Source organism: Falco peregrinus, chromosome 5 (assembly GCF_023634155.1).
Source record: "Falco peregrinus isolate bFalPer1 chromosome 5, bFalPer1.pri, whole genome shotgun sequence".
In the NCBI taxonomy this organism is placed as follows: domain Eukaryota; kingdom Metazoa; phylum Chordata; class Aves; order Falconiformes; family Falconidae; genus Falco; species Falco peregrinus.
Genome location: NC_073725.1, coordinates 44365865 through 44379009, shown reverse-complemented (window position 1 = coordinate 44379009; position 13145 = coordinate 44365865). Strand labels below are relative to the sequence as shown.

The 13145-nt window shown below is 34.3% G+C and overlaps 1 protein-coding gene across 6 annotated transcripts in view; it reads right to left on the bottom strand.

The window, feature by feature from the left end:
* MLLT10 (MLLT10 histone lysine methyltransferase DOT1L cofactor) overlaps positions 1-13145 on the bottom strand; it is a 136913-nt gene that overhangs the window by 84948 nt on the left and 38820 nt on the right. For all 6 annotated transcript variants that reach the window (XM_055806257.1, XM_055806254.1, XM_055806258.1 and 3 more), the window contains 3 exons: positions 9015-9124; positions 2756-2859; positions 181-274 (listed from right to left, as the gene is read on the bottom strand). In XM_055806257.1, coding sequence (XP_055662232.1) covers positions 181-274; positions 2756-2859; positions 9015-9124 — 308 coding nt within the window. The remainder of the gene's footprint in view (positions 1-180; positions 275-2755; positions 2860-9014; positions 9125-13145) is intronic.

Here is a 13145-nt window from a genome sequence, read left to right as displayed (position 1 = left end):
AAGTAACCATGTAGAAAAACATTTTCAGCTAGTACTTCTGTAACTGTGATTAAAACATTGTTTTAATGAAATACAATCTACTTCCTGAGCTACACGAAAATATTATTTCTAGCATTAATAGCAATTCAGAGGGAAAAAGAAGTCAGCGACATTTATTCATAGAATGTAATAAATACATACCAGTTTACTAAAATGGTATTTACAGTAGCCACAGTATTGGACGTTATCTGCACCATTGCCTTCTTCTTCACAAAGAAGTCCTGCAAACTGTGCACTAAAAATAAACCAGACAACATTCAAGGAAAGCAATTTTACATCGGCTTGCACCACACTATCACAGCTGATAATATACGGGTATTTATAGCTTCATTTAATAGAAGAGATTTCCACACATGTGACTTCTAACGGCAAGCAAGCACATAACCAACCTTTGTAGCCCTGTGAAAAACATGCATGGTTTATACTTTGGCCTGATACTTTTTAATAGCCTTTAAGCCCCTCCCACAAGCTTATAGCTTGAAATATCTACATGTATTATGCAGCTACTCCCACAAATAAATAAACCAAGTAAATTACAATGATTCTTAGATCAAATTAAAGCCAAAAATGTATGGGAAAAATATATGGAAAGAAAAGCTTTTAACAAAACCATACTGTAGATCCAAAGAAGAAATTCTTCTGAAGTTGCATACATTCTTCTCTGCTTTGCCAGGAAAATTACTACTACTTTTTTTTTTTAATAGAACTTAAATGACATAATAAATTAAACCATATTTATTGGTTTAAAAGACTGTGGCAGGTTAATTTCTTTTAAAAAGAACAAGACTTACAAGATTTCTTGCCTGGGCTAATTATTACCTTATTCTACAACATTTTTTCAAATTAAATTTGCTTTTCACCATCTGTAACGTTGATTTATTTTATCAAAACCAACTTAGACATTGCAAAACCAAATATTGTTTCATTTTCCAGAGCATTTTCATTAGCCTAATAATGCAATGTTACAGTCAAAATGATGCACGGGAGTATTTAAATAAAAGAATATATAAGGCAGCTTATTTTCACTGCTTTTTAAGATCACCTTCCCTGCATTTATACATTATGTTCTCCGGCAATCCAGAAATACTGCTTCCTAAATACATGCACACCTACAGCAGGTGCCAGCTACAGAAAACATTTAAGAGAATCTCTTTAAGCAAAGATTTATTGTTCTAAGCTTGCCATACAAAACCAGATGGACTCAAGCCCATTCTTCCTTAAGACATTAGTTTTATTAATCCAAAACACCTTGCCCTGGATCTCTGCCTTCTGTAGCTTTCACATTTTTCTTCCATTTTGTAAGTATTACAGAAGTCTCTCGATATCCTCAGTCACAGTACTCTGGCTAGGTAACATTTTATAGCGCATATCTGAGTTTTTTTACAATAAAAAAAATCTAAAAATTGGCAAGATAATCATTTTAATTATGAACCAGAGAATTAGGTTCTTTATGGCATTCACTGAAAACAGGGGTTTGGAAGCAAGGAAAAAAAAAAAGATGAAAACAACTCTTGTATGCATCCAAGTGTTTGAAAGAGACCTTTTCATCTAAGCAGTTAGATGTATACAATTTTTCATATCTGTTAAGTAACTTCTTTACATGGTATGCACGCTTTGAGGAACACAATCCATCTTCACCATAAAAAGAAACTTGATATTGATCACATCCAATGAAAAGTTAGATACTTACAAAAGAGTAAACCCTGCCAGACAGTCAAGTAACTAAAAGAAAAAAGAGCTGCCAAGAAATCAGTGTCTTAACTACAGAATTATATCCTTTCAGATCTGCATAAAATATTCAAAGTATCACTTGACTACACTGAAAATACATTTAAGTAATCTAAGTATGCAAATACCATTTCTCTGACTGAGCTGGTCATGAAGCAGCATACTGGGGCACTCATAAAACACACGGGTAAATCCACAGATTACACAGGTAGACATTCTGTGTAAATCTGCTATCTATCTATTGCAAAATAGCTTCAGTTGAATTTCAATAAAAAAGTAATGCCTGTAAATTTTGGGGTGGAACTCCTTTTGCCTCCTTTTACCTGTTGACATGTGGTTTAATCTAATTATCCAGCTTCTTTTAGAAGTTTTTATAAAATGAGACAAGTGTCTCCTGAATGCAAGCAAACTTAAGTAACTGGAATGAATCAAGATGATAGACACAGCTCATTTTCTCCAACAGCTACACATGAAACCTAAATTAATAGTTCAGGTTAGATTTGTACCATTTAGATAAAATCAGTGAGGTGAATTACCCCCAAATGTTTGGAAATCTGTACCAGAAGGGTTGAGTCTAGTATATTTTCATGCATAGCTCAATGATTTTTCCCACCAATTTACCAAAAGTAAACATCAAATCACTTAACAGGTAAACAAGCAATGTTTTCACATTCCTATATCCTATAAAATATAATCTTAAGAAAAATAACATAACAGCCAAAAAAACCCACACTAACTTATTCACAGGAGCACACAGCATTTAGTATGACCCAAAGGAGTACTATCAGACACCTTTTGCAGGTCACAGCAATGTCTATGCTGCTACTGCCAGATTGTTAGTAAACTCTATTATAATGAAGTTAGGTATTCCTACACAAACCACTTTTATTTCTTTACTCAGAAATATACTGAAGAGTTCATTCAATTACTTTGTGTGCATCAATTCTTTATGGAACATCAGAGATGTTAAGTAATAAAATATACTTACCACGTTACATGAAAAGCTTGTCGACATCCATGTTTATTACATGTCATACAAGCACCAGTGGCTGCTTTACTTTCTCTTCCTTGTTCATCACAGATATAGCATGTCTATCAAAGAGAAAATACTTAACATGATAAGAAGCATACAGATAAATTCTGTGTTCTCAGAGGAGATTCTAGGTTGAGAACTACTGGATTTTGCAGCTAGCTTATATGAGAACTTCTTTATAAAAGACTAATTATGTTCGTTTGCAATAGGAGATCACCTGGTAGACACTTGGGACCTGTGTAGCACTCATCAACAGTAAAGCAGTACAAATACTCATATACTTAAATTCTATACTGCTATTCAACTAGTCAAACGGTTGAACAGCCAAAGGTTAATAGCATTGGGCTTCAAGATTTTCCTGTTTTCAAGTTTGTGTTTATGTCCTTTCAGGTCACAATTATTTTAATTCATTTAACACTACCTGTATTTGTGGCATTCAGAAACATCAAATTAGACTGAGTACAAGATACTGTATGGCATACATGCATATGCCTATAAAATTACATACAGAAAAACTGCAAACTTAAAATTTTATTCATACACTTGGTGTAGAGAGTTTTCCCAAGTCTCATAGCATGCTTCAATATTCATATGATGCTCAGTTACCTTTAATTAAATATGGTATTTGACAGAACACTGTTTTAATTTCAGCGTAACTTGGACAGCCCCATAAACATCTTACAAACTAAAGAAGCAAGAACCTTCTGTAAACAAAGCTTGATTTAGTATTTCAAACCCATTTCAACCTCAAAAATAATCTAAAATAAAAACAACCTGTCTAGTACCTGAAAAGCATTTCCATCAATTTATCTGTTTTACTGAGATACTATGCTAATTTTTAGTATTTTCAAAAACAACACCAAGACAAAAAGAATCCAGAATCTTTCTCATTATTCAATACACTGTTGTTTGTTTTGTTGGGGTTTTTTTAAACGCGTAGCCAATAAACATGAATACATGCTGTATGGAAGCTCACTATTATACTAGACATCACTACAATCTCTCACCAGCGTTTCAGGGAGAAACATCAGGGAAAACTACACCTGTTTCTATTTTTTACTGTTCTGATTACTGGAAGGCCATTTAGAGATCATATCATATTTATGTGTAAAACTTAACTATTTAAGAATAGATTCTTACTGGAAGTATCCTCCAGTATTATGGCAGTCAAGTGTCTCTTTTTACATGAGAGAACCTTACTGAGGTAGCTGACATCAATGACACACTACTATCTCTGTAGAAATCCCATTAAAAGATCTTAAGATGAGAAGGGAGAAACTTTTTATTTCTTCTCAAAAAAAAAAAGTCTACCTTTAAACTGTAACTGTTTTACTGCAATTGTATCACAACCTCCCTTCAACGAAGCAGAGAATGAGTAGAATAATAAATAAAAATAACATCAACCATGATGGGTAGTAGAAAATACACTTTAAGAAAAATGGACCAAGATACCACTGAAATAAAAAATAAGAAGGGTATAATGCAAAACTATTATTACTTAGAAAGACATGAAAATGAGTGAAATTCTGAGATCAGAACAACCTTTTACCAAGGTATTTAGAATAACGTTTAACATGAGGCATCAGCCAATTAAAGCATTTTCATTAACACGCAAGGCTCCAGGGTTGGTGGTCATTCTTGTATAAGTCCACAGGACTTTTAAAAAGCATTCAACCTAACAGCTCACATATCCTAAAATCATACTTTATATCCTAACTTTTGAAGTATCAGAAAGGGGATAATGCTACTCAATTCTTTGCCTTGCTCCCTTTGTACATCAAGGTAGTGCACACAGATAATTCAGTTGTTTGACAGGGTCTGAGACTGGCTGCTATTCAGTTTTCCATACTATGACCTGACTGACACATTTAGCTTTTAGGAATAAACAAGGTCAAGATCTATCAACCTAATCTGAGTAACTATATTAAGTGTAAGCTACTTCAAAAGTAAGGTACCTCTATAAAGAGAAAGTTCAACAGACCCCATAAAACTCAAGTTCCATTTACTGTTCTGTTTTTTCAGAGTTCTGCCTTAAGATATGTGATTTTTTTTTTCCCCACTGAAGCTCAGAAGGAAAATATAAGCATTCAATTTAGTAAGGATGTAGGCCCTGTTTTTCAACACTACATACTACATTTAGGGTCTGTCATTCAGGACCCCTTAAACTAATTTACAGTAACAGGACTGAAGAATAACAACCAACCAGCTAAGTTATGAACAAGTTTAAACATGACATGGTGGACTGCCTACCCATTTTAACCAGCTCAGTGAACTTCTATCCTTCCTATAACAGTCATAAGAACTATAAAATCTTTTTGTAATTTTCCACATGAAATGGGGCCAGAGAAGGTTCACCTTCCCATTCCAACATGGACAGTAAGTTCTCTCTAAAGCTGAGCTTCTCATACTTGTACCTTCTCTTGGACACACAAACAATTCCAGAAGCCTGAGAACGTTTCTCTTCCTTTCACAAAGCAGAAAAATTATGACCTTCACACATTTGCAAACTCATGCAGTTGCTACATTTCCTCTGAAACTCTCTGTGTCCCACCACCTAAAGCAGCACTGCTCTTCAGAGCTCTTAAGGGAAGACAGTACTCACAACTTATCTCAAACTCACTGGAAAATAAGCAAAACATTACACAAATCTTTTGACTCAGCAAGGAAACTTTACTCAAAAAAATCCACAAGTATCTCAGCTTCAATAATGGCAAAATACACATTTTGCAAAGCTGCCTTTATGTTTCTGTCAACATTTTTCTTCCAAAGATTCAAAACATAAACCTTCTTTGCAAAAGCAGAAGGTGAGGCAAGAAAAACCTTATAAAACAAAAAGTAATTGGAGAAATAGTTTACTCGTAACAACTACCCAACAGCATTCCATGCTTACAGATTCAAACCTAGGAGTTGTACAGAAATTTCTCACTGTCGCACTAAATACTGAAATAAAAGTGTAACAGCTGCCTTTACTACTAGGCAGGTCCAGAAACTCAAAATGCACTTATTTTTGATTAGTTCTTCAAAGAGATTCCTAATTGAATATAATTATGGCTTTTTTCACGTACTTTCAAATGAACCTGAAAAAGACAAACAAAGCTCACATAAACTAAATAGATATCCATGCATAACCATCCAAGGAATAACACATATCTACTAAATACGAGAGCAACTACTAGTCCATTTCTTTTTGGAAGCGACTGTGTAAGAGCTTTCCTGTTAGTTAACCCACTAGTCATTCAGAGGATTCACTCTCTAATGCGATGGGTTTTATCCCAGAAGCACATAAGTATCAGGGAAATAGCAGCCAAATTTTGCACTGACAAGTCTTGTTTTGTTGTCCACTGTGTTTCTTCTTGTATTTAAGATTACTGTACTTTGTAATATTGCATGTTTTGAAGTGTTCAATAAAGAAAAAAGTGCACAGAAAAAAAACTGTGTAAGTTGAGTACTATCTCCTGGCAAAACTTCAATGATGTTTGTTTTTATTTTAAAAGACTACAGTATAAATTCTCCCTTACGGTAATTTTCCCGCAATTGCATATGCTAGCATTCTATATATATGCATCCAGCCACACACACATAATTATTTAGGACTTCACAGGAAATAAAATCTTTCTTAAAATCACCCTATTCCAACCTAAGTTGACAGACAGAAAGAAATTAGCACTAAGCCCCTCTAAAAAGAGAAACCACTGTAGTCATTTTTTGCCTAATTACATGTTTACATTTGTTCACAATTGTACAACAGATGTTTTAAGAACCGTTTGTCTTATCTACTTGTCAAAAAAAAAAAAAACTTTTCTTTCCCATTTCCTCCCAAATTGATAGTCAGAGTTACACACTTTACAAAGTTTCTGATGTAGAAAAATGTATCATTTAAATAAACACAATGTATACTGAATAGCAAAGCCCTGGTGGGGGGTGGGGGTGGTGAAATTATTGCAGGCTAGTAGTTGTATTGGGTTTGGGGGTATTGCTGGAAACTAGCCTAATCAGGAACTGGTAGCAGTTTAGCCACAGCAGTACCAAACTCGGCACTGGCTACAGATTCACCAAGAAAGCTGGGAGAGTCCCCTGTCAGTGACTGCCTCTTAAATTCTGTGCTGTTACAACCAGACTGCTGTTGGCAGTGAAGTTAGATTGGTTTCAGGAGGTTTGCTGCAGCAACGGCACTACAGGCATTTATTTGATTCCCTGAACTGTAGGCAAAATAAAAGACAACAAAAGCTAAGTTCTGTAAAAAGAGAGAAAAAAACAAAACAAAAAAAAATTTTGCAGGCTAGAGATATGACCCCAAACCTTGAAATTTCTGATATAGATTTCATTATATTTTACAATATACTGTAGTGGTCTGTATGAAAATAGTTTTAGGCTGACTGTTAGTTAACATGGAAAATGGGCCTGAAGCAGAACACCCACCAAAACTGCAGAAAACTAAGATCTAGACAACACCAAGAATTCTATCAACATGATCTGTATGGCACTAGTAATTATCTAGCAAGCAGGAAAAAAAATCATGGTATTTTTGCAGTAAAAAGCAACTATATACCATATATTTAGAAAAAAAATCAGTTCAAGAAAGAAGAAACTTTAGTTGTAACAAAATGGAATTAAAAACTAAGGACAGAGACCAACAATGGACTTTGTGAACAAGTAATATTAAAATATGCAGGGTACACTTTTTGAAGTTACAAAGATTTACTTATCCAGTATCAACTGCAATCAATGGAAACGGTACAAGATAAAACAAAATCCAAAGTGTTCCATGAAATATTTGAAGCACCTGAGGAAAGAACCACTACCAATTAAAAAAAAAAAACAAAAAAAACCAAAAAACCGCACACACCATAAAACACATTGTGACTACTATTCAAGGAAAAATGAGAAAACAGATGTGCTGTTGGCCCAGAGTTGAGGAAAGAGAGCAAATAAACTCATCCACTACAGCAAATCTGTACTACTTTGTATCCAAGCACAAAAGTTTTATTACTTCTGCGCTTCATCTCACTGTTGCATGTTCTTGCCAATGCAGAAGGAAGCCAATACAGGTGCTCAGGTAGTACGTAATGAGAAAGCATGAGAAGAACCTTGAGTTTGACTCCTGACTTTTCAGATACACTGGTAAATAAGATGGGCAAAACATACTGATAGCAATTGTAAGAATCTGAAACAGATAAGGAAAAGACCTAAGCATGAAAAAAGGATAAGAAAACAGGGAGCATAAATCAGAGATGTAAAGGGGGCAGGGGGGGGTGTGGTGTGTCACAGACAACATGAACAGGACTGGTTTCCTTGTAGAAAGAACATTAAAAGGTGGTATGTGCCTTCTTTCTCTCATTCTTTTCTAACATAGCCTATTCCTCTTTTACCCCAGCATCCACAAACCACCATAAAATAAAGTGAAAGAAAGAAACTAGAGGTAAAAAGAACACCACAAGAAAAATAAACTTAGTTTTTAATTAATTTTAAAATTAACTTAAAATAAATTAGTAATAAAACTAATCAGAAATTCAGACAGCTTGCTGCCTACAGAAGGCGAAAAACGAAGGAGTATGTAGTTTAGTGAGGAAGAGGTAGCACAAGTAAAACAGAAGAATGTAACTATCAATATAGAACATTAATAAGTTATTATAACTTGTGTGTTTTTTTTTTTAATAAAGTCTCCCCACAATTTATAAAACATTCCATCTCACTGACACTTACTTAGAAGCAGTTCTCCTGTAAGCAAATAATCCTACTAACGAGAATATTGTTTACAAAGGCAAAAGTCAGCAAGCTTTTGCCTGAATATATTATCATAGCTTTTCTTCCTAAAAAGAAATGTTTATGGACATATCAATTCTTAAAACAGTAGGACTTGGTGGTAATTAATAACAACATTTCAAATAAGCAATAATCACATTTTAACCTATAGGAAATACTTCACATTCCTTTCAAAATAAACTGTTATTCAAAGATAATGATATTTTTAAAATTAACAAAACAGTCTCCAATCTGTAAAAGAATAATGAGGCATGGCACATAACCTTACAGCTTAATTTAATAACATAGCTTTCTTAATTCTTGAATTTATCATAAAGTCATAGCAAAAAAAATGCAACATTACTGCATACATTTATGAATTTTATTTAAACTGCATTCTAGTAAGATTATTAAAGCTCACAAGTTTTAAAATAAATACATTAGATATAGATAAAAAGACATATAATTATACCTTATTATAACGATCATGAGGAACAGACTGCAACACGATAGGTTCCATTGTAGAAACATTTGCAAACTGCACCTCGGGAATGTACAGAGCACAAACCACATGAGCCCAACCTACAAAAAGTTATAATTGTATTTAATTTTAATGTATTCTCGAAGCTCAAAGGACATTTCAATTATAGTACAAAGAACCTTTTACAACACTTTTTTTTCTATGGACTATTTTAACTATTTGGAATATTACAGACATAAGTTACCTAAGTCATGTTTACATGTCATTTTATATTACCCAAAGTTTAGACGAGCTCTAATACATTTTTAAGTTTAGCATTTGGATTTCATGGAGTATTACTTTTATAAATTCTCAACTGAATAATGATCTGTACAAACAGTGACACACAAATGGAAAAATGGATTATTTCTTTAAACCTCTTGGGTTAACACAGTCATCACATAAAAGCTATGCAAATTCCTGCAAAAGGGGAAATACCATCTGAACAAAATAATATTTATGCACGCATTACCATCATTTAAGACTTCTGCGTATACTTTTTATTTAAACAAAGTCATTCTAATTTGACTAGACTCCTGTTTTCTTTCTATAGAAAAAGAAATCCAAAACACACACACACACACCTTCTATCAAATCTCTTCTTTTTCTTCTTTGAATGTATGGCCAACTCATCTTTTTCGTAGGAATACCAACTCCTATATCCAGTCCTGTTCTAACTTATTAACTTGGGGTCATCAATAAATGCTCAGTTGTTATAGCACAATATGCTAAGTAACATTTCAGTAAGTAAATATACCTAATTGTCTGACATTCAGTTGGATAGAGGAGGAGGGGAAAACACCAATTCAGAAAGAAACCTACTAATTTCAGGCCTTTTTTGAATAATAAGATCCTGAAGAATTGTTAGATTGTTTCAGTGGAGGACAGTCTGCCCTAACAGTAAATTTAGCAGAAGCTGCTATATAGCTAACACAACATATTAATATACTGACCCTAATAATAGGATTACAAAAGTAACACTGCATAGTATAGTGCTACGCCACCTGAAAGTCAGTTTGGTGTGGCTAATCATTTAGTGTGAATTCTGTTCTTCCCCAAGAGGAAAACTGAAATCTTTTGTCACCAGACCTTCAAGTACACCTTAAAAGTAATTGTGCTTTCCTTCTGTCCAAGCTTACTTATATGCAAATATTAAGGACACAAAATGTCAGAGTTACATAATTAGATAATCTAGTAGATTATTAGATTAGGTAAACAAAGTAAATTATCGTTGTACAAATGCATCCTATAGTTGTTTTTTTTAAAAATACAACAACAAGAAATCACACACAAAACCCACCATACTGCCTCGCTGCAGACCTTCTGAGTTTTGTTTTCATCTTGTATTTTCTCTTTGTAACTACTCTACTGAATCTAAAGGTTCTTAATTTCTTCACCCAACCATACGTTGACTCTTGAACTGAGCGAAACAAAGTTGTACTTACAAATAGTATTGTTGAGACTCTGGAATAGTATTTAGTATCTGGAATTGCATACGTGCTTTTCGTTCTTTTCTTAAAGCACAAATCATTTGTAGTTGCTTCCAACTAATTAGTGTCCCCCCCTCCCCCATTTACTCAATTGGTAGTTATATAGAAAATGAAGAGCACACACACATAACTATCATCATCATCAACATTCATAGTGAACGTAACATGTATCATTCTAGTATTTCATCTACAATTAAACACTGCTACTTCATCATTTTATTCACAAATAGTTTGTAGAATTACTCCACACAAGAAGAAGCATCACACTAATACAAGAGTAGGGAAAAGAAAGTACAAACTTCCTAACATGAGCTGCTTTTAAAACTACTTCCACAGACCATTTAAAATTGTCATTAACAGACTGAAAAAAAGCTATAAAAATCACAGTCTTTCTGTTCTCTGCTTGAAGTATCTTCAGGGAATAAGCGTTTATAAGGACTTCTGTAAAACTTGCAAACTGCCCTAAACCAGAGTCATCTTACTAAAGGCAGATAAATAAACGTTAACACAGTGTTAATGGTGAATATTTATCTTTAAATCTCTCAACAAATTAACTCATGTAGAAACACTATTCATGTAATAAACCCACTAAACCAGTAGAAAAGTGACACTAAAATTTTGAAAAAAAACCTTCTTCAGTTAGTTACACATAAACAGATGGCAAAAGCTTTTACTTCAGATGTAATGAAGCCTGTACTCCAGTTATACTTACTTATAATGGAAAATTATCACGTAAATATACAAAATATACCAGAGACATAAAAAAAAAAAAAAAAAAAAAAAAATCACTTAAGCCAACTGCAATTTTGGTAAGCAAATTATTTTCACTACAAGAAACCAGTTTCAGAAGTAACTTTAACAACCACTCCTACACTATCAAAACAAATTAAACCTAAAAGCTTAATATATTCCGATTTCCAAAATACAGAGAGCAAAATACACCCAGAATAGGTGTTGGCAATAGCACACTTTCATGAAAACAAAAGCAGCATCTGTATAATGAAATAAATGAACTACCACATCACTAATACACTTGTTGAACAAGCAGTCAACAAGCACCCAGGGAACTGAGGACCAGGGACCTTTTCCATTGGTTGCCGTGTGGCATCCTTAGATCCCAGATAATCCAACCTTGCTGAAAATTCACAACCTGTTCACTAAAACTTTAACTCTAGGGGAGTGTGCAGCATCTTTACATTACCAGCCTCAAATGCTTACAACATAAAAGAAGCCTAACTCCAGCACCAGCTCCCACTAGGGCTCAGAGACTCCATACACAAGTGCTTAAATGTTCTTTTGTCCAAAGTTTTACTGGTGAAGAAACAAAATTGTCAGAGCACAACAGCTCACCCGGAAGAACGAAAAGAGGCAGAGGTTCAGCAGCTCTCCCTGAAGAAAGAATAAGGATGACATTTTTCCATAACAAGTGTGGTTACAGATTGGTTGCCTAAAGGTGCTGTGGAATCTCCATCTTCAGAAAACTCAATAAGGTCTCCTCTACAAAACTTCTCAACTTAAGGTAGGTCAAGAAGATTCAGTTTCACCATATAAGGGCAAGATAGTAGTGGAGGAATACAGACAAGGAAGCAAACAACCATCACCTTTTCCCTAAGCATCAAAAGACTAGTCACCACTGCTACGAAGAGTAAGCACGTAAGGACGCCTACAGCAAAACAAAGCATGATAGCTTTCCTCTGTCTCTCATTGATGGAAGAAGGAGCTACTAGCATACAAGCAGACTAGACTCTTAACCATTTTCTGCAACGAAAAGGACTCTTGACTATACAACACAGTGAGAAAATGCCTCTCCCGTCCTCCACTGCCACTTCCTTCTCATTTTAGACAACTACTCTGAAGTAGAGCACAGAGCTCTGAATCCCAACAGAATAAAATACCTACAGTCATGTTCAGAGTTGAGTTGCTTTTGTCTACTATTTTTTACTGGATGACAATTGCCTACTTTGTCTGCAGGGATAATGAAACATCCTAAACAGACACCCATCAAAACTGTGCATACAGTGGATAAAAGAAGGAAGCATTTATAAGGATTCATGATACTTAAAACTAAATTAAAATACATCTTTTTCAATTAACTCCACTAAGCCATAAAGACTACACTGTAAATTTCCTATTCAAATCACTTGCTACGTTATTCTTAGGCAACTATGAACTTCAGCAACCACACATCTCTCCTCCTCTCTCCCCCCTCCGACCCCCCCCATGAAAAACCCCATCATTAAAAATCCAGTCTTTTTGAGCTTTCCCACTGTTTAAGTGTGAAAGATACTGTTGTAAACCCATCTTTTAGACTTAATAAAAAACAACCCCAGAAGCACTGTTCTACAGGTTCAATAACACTTAAAGCATTCTCACTAGTTTCTGTTGAAACTGAAAATTATTTTATCGCCGTTCCTCTTCACCCAAAACACCACACAAAAATAACAACAAGATACTCTGACTTTCCTTAATTTCAACAGACTTAGCCAGGCACTCATGCCATTTTTCAGATCACTTTTGTTCCAAATGAATTTGCTAAAACCATCTGTATAAACCATAACCTTTACTATTTTAATCAATTATAAGCTTCCATTCA